Source organism: Pholis gunnellus, assembly GCF_910591455.1.
Source record: "Pholis gunnellus genome assembly, chromosome: 12".
NCBI lineage: Eukaryota > Metazoa > Chordata > Actinopteri > Perciformes > Pholidae > Pholis > Pholis gunnellus.
Genome location: NC_136539.1, coordinates 11,403,014 through 11,412,134, shown reverse-complemented (window position 1 = coordinate 11,412,134; position 9,121 = coordinate 11,403,014). Strand labels below are relative to the sequence as shown.

General features: G+C 45.6%; 1 protein-coding gene across 1 annotated transcript in view; it reads left to right on the top strand.

Moving 5' to 3' along the window:
- The first annotated feature begins 837 nt into the window (after positions 1-837).
- The window catches only part of igsf3 (immunoglobulin superfamily, member 3), a 62,300-nt gene continuing 54,016 nt past the window's right edge, over positions 838-9,121 (top strand). The window contains exon 1 of the mRNA XM_079170601.1: positions 838-937. Coding sequence (XP_079026727.1) covers positions 898-937 — 40 coding nt within the window. The 5' untranslated portion in view covers positions 838-897. The remainder of the gene's footprint in view (positions 938-9,121) is intronic.

Genomic DNA, 9,121 nt, shown 5'->3' with positions numbered 1-9,121 from the left:
AAAGCCGCTTTTCTTTTTTTTGTTGTTGTTGTTGTTGGCCGTTAAGCCGTTTTGTCGTAGACATTTTTTTGTGCATTTTAGTGTTATGAATTAGGACACACTGGCTCAGGTGTATAGCACAATTGAGAACCCAGTGTTTGAAGTTAATCATTGATTAATCAGATTTATTGTGTCAGAGAACAAAGCCTTGTCGGCTTCATCTAGAGCGCCCGCCCATTGGGCTTTCTTTCTGCGGAGCGATAGTGGGAGATTGATTATAGTCTCCGGGATTTGCCAGCCTGAGCCAGCTTGGACTGCGATTTGCTCCCCCGTCAGAGAAGGGGAGAGAAAAAAAATAATAAAGCACGGACTTACTTCAGCCCGACACCCCTCAGATGCCCCTACACTCATTTAGCCTTCTGACTGTAATCAGGGTTTTTTTTTTCTCCATAAACGCGCAAGTCACGCCGGACTTTTTTTTTTGTCTTCCACCGAGGAGGCTGCGAGTGAGAATCGCCTCCGCAGTCTCGGATGCGTAGTAAACGGGGAGTGGGTTGGGTCGCCTAGGCGCCTGGGCACGCACACGTCGTCAGCGATAAAAGCGAGAATAGGTGAGGGTGGAAGCGAGAGGGGGAGGAAGCGACACCCGAGGCTTTTTTTTATTTTTTTGTGAATCAGGAGGACACCGGAGAGGTGAGCCGGACACTGGAAAACCGCCGGACTCACCGGCTGTGGATTTGACAAAAAAACCCCGGCTGGTTTTTGTGTCGCCCGGGATTCGAAGATCTTTCCTTTTGATTCAGGACCAGCGGTTGACCACATTGTCGAACCCGAACAGACATCCCCCGCCTCATCTGAGGGGAATATAACAAGTGGAATCTGCGGGGCAACACACACACACACACACACGCACGCACAATGGCAACCGGTGCGCTCCTTCTCGCCTGCGCGCTGCTTGGTAAGTCATCTTGAGAAGCCTTCATCTGTGCCGTGAATCTCTGTTCAGGTTAAAGACGCACACTTGTATGACACATGCAGGCCAACGTCTTACTTAGGGGAGCAACTACTAGTCATCATGAGTCAGGTGGAAGTAGGCTACATCGATTACCACTGCAGTAATGACAGATGCCTGTGAACAGCTGTGTGTGTGGGTGCGTGTGCTGAACTAGGTTAATGTAATATTTGGACTTCCAGCCACAGATTAACCCTATACAGTCTGACCTCAGATGAGCTGCTCAAAAAGACAACCTGCTATTGTCTGTAGTGAGCCCAGACACGCATGTACAGACACACACACACACATACACACATATGGGCACACCTGGATCACACATCCTCACATCTCCAGGCTAGGAGGTCATCCAGTGGGTGTGAAGACACTCAGTGGGCTGCCAGCTGTGTTGTACAGTAAGTCAACCCCCCTATGGGTAAACCACCGTGTGTTCTGTTCTCACACATCTATAACTTATACCTGCAATTTATTGGATTTTCACAGACGAAATGCGAGCTCGAGCACGTACAGCCGATGACACAGAGTGACACACGCAAACACTAATACTAGGCATGATTTGCTGACACACTCATCGTGTGCATCCCGCCTGCGAACTGTCCCAAACAAACACCAGATGGCTTTTCTGTTCCTGTATGGGGAGGCCTGTGAGCGCTGCCGGGGCACAAAGGAGGGAGGAGGGAGGTGGGAGGTGTGTGTGTGTGTGTGTGGGGGGGGGGGGGGGAGTGGAAGTCAGCCCGCTGGAGGCCCCCACTTGGCCAAGAGTATTACCAGTCGGCATCTTGCCTTGCGTCCCCTTTCTGCGCATCAGAAATCACTTTCACTGGGATTTGGTGGGGGGGGGGGGCGGCTGCAAAATGACTTTTCCCGATGAAAACGAGAGATGTATTGGTTCGTGCTCAGTGGTGAAGACTGCACACAGACAGGATCTAATCTACGGTGTAGGCTGGATAACGGAGGGCTTTTATATTACATAACCATGAATCATATTGTTGGGTTAAACAGGACGCAGTTTGAGGTGGTGACGAACATTTCAGGTGTTGGGAAAGAGTTTATTGTGTGGAGTGTCTGTGGATCACTGGCACAAATCACTAAGGGATACTTTCTGATGCTGCTGGGACATGTTGCCAGCAGTATTGGGCTGGTAATTTGCCTGTATGTGATAAGCTGCAGAGAAATCCCCCACAGAGCTGAAATGATTAGTTGATTTAGTGAAAATATATTTTGATAATCAAGTTGTTTTCGAAGCAAAAGGGCAATATGTTCTGGGTCTAGCTTCTCAAGTCAAATGGTTCATGATAGGGCTCTCTATCTTTAGGGCTAGCCTGTTGGGCATTTGAAGACATCACATTGGGCTCAGGGACCTTGTGATGGGTGTAACACATAAAGCAACACGTACCAACAGGCCAATCTTAACACTTCAACTCAACACCAAATCACCCCGGCAAAAGCAGTTCCAGTGTCTCACGGAAGGATACAGTTAATGCAGCGTTGGTGCTACTGTATAGATATACAGTATATCCCTCTCCTATAGGTGCATACAAGCGTCTGTCGTTTAATGAGATGTGTGCTTGCTTTTGCCCCATGTGTCAGCTGGCACATGTGTTTGCACTTGCACTGGTTTGGAAGGGAGAATGAAATAAAAGGTGGATGGCAGCTGTGTTAGATGAAGGCTGAATCCGTCATTGTTAAACCCAGAGGTGCCACTTACACAATTCTTTGGAAGGCAAATCTTATATCAGGGTTATATCTGCTGCTGAGTTTGCAACCAGGTGTGAATGTGTGTGTGTGTGTGTATTTGCGCTCTGGTGCTTCTTTGTGGCACCGGGGTATATGATATAAAGCATATCAAAAAAGAGTTGCCTGAAGCAACGAATGTTTATTAGCTTTACAAACAGGATGTCTTCCTTCCCCCCCCCGCAGACAGTGAGAAAGATGTCACGCGCTTTGTGCGGTGTGACACAGTGTGCTTTTTTTGGGGTGTTCTTCTGTTTGTGTAAGAGTGCCTTTGAAACAGGGAGCCAACCTAAAGTACCCAAGACGCCCCGGTTTATATAACTCAATTGAAATGTAATAAGTTGCGAGGCGGGCTGGTTTAACTGTGAAATGCCCGAGTGCTTTCCATTTACTGGGCTGACAGGAGAGCTGCTTCCAGTTGCCCAGGTTCAGATGAGCTGCCACTGGTCCTGTTCATAAGCTGGTCTCGGGAGCAGCTTCGCATCGCACGGCGAAAAAAAAACCCCCTAAAGCTTATGTCTGACAAGATGCACACTCTGCCACATGCAGTTATTCACGCATTTGTCATGATGTGGAGTTTTTAATGTAGCGTCGTTATCTCATGCCAACTCTGTAAAACAGGTGCTGTTTTCACCCTGTTCACACAATGTCTGAACTTGTTATAAATTCATTTGCACAAACCTTTGTCAGATGGCTGGTCGTCGGGATAGGAAAAATGTGATAAATAATGCATAGAGGTTGGCTCGGAGTGACATGTGGCAGTGGGTGTGGCCTCTTATTTGAAAGGAATGTATTTTAACCAGTTTACCTACACAGAGTCACGCTGACAGATGCTAATTCATGCCATAATTGAGCTTATCATCTTCTAAACTCTGCTGTAGCATTATTGTTCCTTCCATCCATTGGTTTCCATTTGTCTCTATAGGGTGTGGAAATATATCGACACACTTTAAACTTGCATCATGTCTGCATTCATGTTTTTGTGTTTTGAGGAAAACTCAATCTGTAGCTAAACGCATCAATTATGCAATTTCAGTAAAACTGGATTAAAAAGAATCCGCTGTGACAGATTGCACAACTCAAGGAACCGATTTTAACAACCAGTGACTACCTCCTGGACAGTAAGAAAATTACATTCATGAAGTTGAAAGAGTGGTATGATGCTTTTAAAAGCATCTCGCTTCTCCCTCCCTCCTCCATTTCCTTTCCGTCTCGCTGTGTGAGGTAGATGCTTTCTTGTTTTCTTTCGTCGTCCGTATCTTTTAGTGAGATTTGTGATGCTATTTTTTGATCAGTGGTTTCAAGTCCAAACAGGCGCTGAAACAGTAGCCTGTTATCCCGGCTCGTCACAGTGCTATTGATTGAAAAGAGAAAAGTTATAAGTGGAAGTAACGCCATCAAACTTTTGAGTATAAAGCTGGCTCTCCATAATTGGCCCAATCAAACAACATGAAGGTACTTAAGAGCTCATTTCCATTTTAGGCATAAATGTTGCGTTTTTCTTCTTCTTTTCTTTCATAAAGGGCAGCACTTACAGACACTTAAGTGTAGAATTGATTGTCCATGTGGTGCTGTGACAATTGTCACAAATGCTTGAAAGTGGTAAGAGATGGAAGAATCTCATTTCTATTTCAGACACACTCATTAAAATGCAATTCTTTAATGTGAACAAAGTCTATAATCCGCAGTGAACGAAATCAGGGACATGTAATTGAAAACTATGAACTACTTTTTCAACATTATGATCATCGTTTCCTTGAAGATGAAGGTACGGCTTTTAAACTACTTCGACGTGTCATAATTACTTCCGTTGACTTTTTTTTAAAAACTTTGTATGGTCAGGGGAATGTTGAGGTCAACTCAGCCCACCCCAGCCTCTCCCCCCCCCCGGTCCCAAATAAGAATGACAGCTGGGGGCTCCCAACCCCAAAACAAATCTTAGCTTGCGTGTGTGGTCAAGCCATGCGCCTTCTTGCTCGGCGTCTTGAATCAGCTGTTGGGGAATGCCTTCCATGTGTCCGTTAGCCTCAGCTGACACAACAGAGTCTAGACAGTGAAGCCAAAAAACGCAATAACTCACCGTCTAGATGTTTGCATATTCGATGTAGCGCTGTGTTTATGCTATAAGGGGAAAGTTTTGCCGCGTGCGCGCGTGATTGTCCCAAGTTTTGCCACTCATTATTTCTGCCTCTTGTTGCCACCAGAAACAGAGCACCTACGTCTCTCTCTGTTTGGGGGGAAAACAACGGGCGTGTGCAGCTGTCTGCTTGTGGCGCCGTTTGCTCCCCTTGTTATTTTTCTGGGCCTGGCTTGCTGCGCTCTCTAGTTGCACGCACGCTTGTTTGCATCACAAGCACTGGAGACCGTGCCCTTTTGTGTACACCCATGACAAGAAGCCCTTTTGTGCTATTGTCTTTTTTTTAATTTTTTTTATATCATAACATTGTTGACTGAACTGACAGACAACAAACAATAGAACAGAAGAAACACGGCACTCAGCTCGGCTGTCATCCGCCAACTGTGTGGTGGGGGTTCAGTAAATATTCATTAATGGGACGGGTGGAGAAGACGCAGGCCATTGGTAGGTCAGTGTCGGGACTGAGATGTCCTATTAGTCACGGATCAATAGAACTGGATGAGCCGTGTGTGGTTGTGCTCGTGGACTTTGTTGCATCAGGTGCACCCAGAGGGACTTCAAATACTGGTTTGCTAGTGTCTACTACCAACGGGGCAAGTAATTGCCTTGTCATACAGACTTCACAGTCTGCTACTGAAACTCACACCCAACTACCACTGCAGTTTTACTACAGCGCCACTGTCCTCTGTTATCGGGTTACCACCTCTCGGTCTGTGTCACAAGTCGGTGTGAAGGAAGAAAGCGACTTTTCAGAGGAGCTCAAGGAAAGAAAACTTGAGATTGAAATTACTTCATTGCTAGCAGAGCAAAAAAAAAACTAAAGTTAGTTGTGAATAATCGCAGCTAATCTTTTTCATGCGGTTTCTTGTTGTTTTTTTTTAATGCCGATCCTCCCCCGTGACCCAGATCTGAGCTGTAGTGTCTCTTCAATCCACATGGGGAGATGAGTGACTGTGTGAAGTGAAGCTAAGTTCTTGAGGGAGACTTCCTGCCTGCCACAGTGAATCAGGAAAGTGTCCGGAGCCGGAGCCGAGGCCTGCTTTGTGTCTGATGTCGACTCTTCAGCAGCACCTCTCTTCTGTCCCACCTCACAACTCCCTGCCAGGATCGCATGGCTGTGCCATATACCTCATGTTTTGTGATAACAACTGTGACAACCCAGGCTCAGAGACCAGACGAGTTAAAAGTAATAAATAAGCAACTGTATTTAAAGAATACATACAAACTAAACTAAACAAACATGGAGAGTCGGTAATCAGTCATGTCAGCGTGTGTGGAAATCTCTGAAACAAACAAAACGTAGCAGCCAAGGAAGAGCAGGAGATCCAGGTTCGGGTGGTCTTTATAGGTGGAACTCATCCAGGCGTCATCAACTGACGATCAACAACCTGAAAGACAAGTTAGAGGTCTCAAACAGGACACAGACCCCAAGGGAAAGGGATGGTTCGTCACACAACCCACCAACAACCTAAGGCCATCCAGTTTATAAACCTGTAACTGTTCTTTTAGGACGATTTGCATGCATCTCTGCCTCGCCCCACTCAAATGGTAGCCGACTCCAGCTGCCTCCTCTTCCTCCTCCTCCAGTGAATAGCCCCTGACCTCCCTCCCCCACTCTTTTTTTTTCTCTTTTTTCTAAACAATACTACGCCCGGCCCACCTCTTCTTCTTCTTCTTCAAAGAGAACTAATTAGAAATTGCCCTCGAGGGTGATCCAAACCAGATCTTTCCCCTCGTCCGTACAGCGTCAAAGCAAGAATCTGTGTTTTACAGCCTCATCTACCTTGGACTGGTTTACTAACACCTTCCTCACCCAGTTAAAAAAAACCCCAGCCCCCTTCCCCTTTGGGATTTGGTCTGCTCCCCCCCTCCCCCTCTCTGCTGTTCTGTGTTGATGATGACTGCCCGGCTAGAGAATTCCACTTTACTCCTCCACACACACACACACACACACACACACACTAGCACCCACAGCGCTCTGAGCTGCTGTCCTGCGGTGCAGCCACACTCCCCTGCTCCATGCTTGATCCTCCAACAGAGCAGAACCCACGCTGGTGGGATACACACCAGGCGCCGTAACTATGGCGACCGCTCCCCACCTGCACACCGCCGATCCATATTCAGTGGCGCACGCTCGGCTCGGCGTGCACGTCCAAATGAAAAAGAAAGAGGAAAAAAAAAGCATGTTCAACCCTCAACCCCTTTTTAAAAATCCTCTTACGCAATAATGAAGAGTACCTCACTCACTCTGCCATTACGTTCTGGTAATGTACTTCTTTTCCTGCTTAACAGCTAATACCAAAGAGATGCATGTGTGTGTGTGTGTGTGTGTGTTTGTGTCCTGATTGCTTGTGCATAAATGCATGAATTGCATGTCTTTTACTCCCTAAAAGGCAAAATGACTGACAATGGCAGAAAAGAAGTCTGTTTGTAGTAGACTAATTAATAGTTAATTAGTTTCCTTTCCAATCTGCAGCTTAATGCGCAAACGTGGGAACTGATAGCAAGCTGCCAGTCACAAAATAAAACGAACCACTGTACATAAAGTAGATACAGCTGTCGGGCTTAATTGTGCACAAGCACAAGATGGATAATGACAGTAGATAGCTGAGTGTTTTTATAGCCTCACATTCTTTTACAACAATTAACGCAAACATTCAGTCGGCTATAACAGTTGACAGGACATTATGAGTTAATCTTTTTTTTTGTTGTATAATCTGTGTCTGATTGAAAGTTTTGTTTTGGGGTAGATTTGAGACCTCAGTGCTTTGTCATGCAGGCCGAGTGTGTGTGTGTGTGTGTGTGTGTGTGTGTGTGTGTGTGTGTGTGTGTCACACCCAGTGTGTTAGGACTGGGGGTTGGGGAGATGAGGTTAGTGGGGTAGCAGGTGTCCTTATAGAGTTAATGGATTTGGCGAAGGGAGTATATTGAGGCACTTAATGTACTGGAAGCTTGTGTGTGTGTGTGTGTATATGTTATGGGCTGATATGAATAAACCATTTTGACAACTTGCCTCTGTCCCCTGTTGGGACCCCTTTGTCTCCCACACTGTTATAAACAGTAGATGGGGTAATGGTCTAATTCTCTACGAAAGAATGATTGGCACTTTTAACTGCTCACCTAAACACATCCCGACAGTTCCGACACTTCTTTTATTCATCACATAAAGACTGACTATAACCATCTGGCACACTGTAAATGTGTCCTAAGCTCTCAATGACCCACAGAACTGGAGACTTGACAAGGCAACATGCAAACCATATAACTCCAAACCGTTATCTCATTAATTTTAACATCTTCCAAGTTATGACTAGATATTCTCCAAATGTTAGCGAGAAGCATGGATTGTCATTTTGAGAATTGTGCCTTCAACTCTGTGCTCATATTCAGACGTCTATGTGATAGAATAAGCAAGGGGCAATTTATGAGGAAAATTCTGGAAGCATGATTTCTACCTGTACATTTTCATCAGCTGTTCTTCAACTTCTTTGTTGAGTGAAAGTATTGTATTCGTGTACAGTTATGAATAAGTGATGGTGTGTGTGTGTGTGTGTGTGTGTGTGACTGTGACCTGACTGAGCCTGCCATTGTTCAGCCTCATGACTGTAGGCGTCAGATCACTGAGTTGATCTCAAACACAATACTTTTTACTGTGGCCTTTTTGGTCAGAGGCAAATAAGTGGCAAGAGAGATATTGCTACCCGGCTGCAGTTTCTCATTGTCTTCCTCGCTGCCTCTGAATTATTAATTCATAATTAGGTTGGTAAGGAACTGCCTTCAAGTACGTGCACCCATTTTTAGGCTTTAATTATATATGTCAAGATGTCGCTGTAGCTGTGCCATATGTGACTATGGTGTAGTAACTGAGTTACAGCTCACCCCGTGGACTGTTGCTGCAAAGATAACTAGCAGAGTCACGTAATCATTCTCTAATAAAGTTCCAAAGTCATCATGTTTACGTTCCTCCCCCTTCATGTGGAGGGACAGAGCGCTGTAGCTACACTAGCACTGGATAATCAGTAGCTTCGCCAGATGAGAAGGAATATGTTTAGTCCGGCGTCACGAGAAATCTGTTGTAAATTGCTTCGAGAACGTTATTTAAAAGGTTCAGAGGAATCGCTGCATGCTGATTATCTGTTTCAAACGATCACTCAGCATGAAAACAATAAAACTCGAATGCTGTTTTTTCCATCGTGGCCAAACAGGAAGGCGAAGCAGCTGAGGGTGTAGGAGGGAGGATGAAGAGGCAGCTGTTCAAC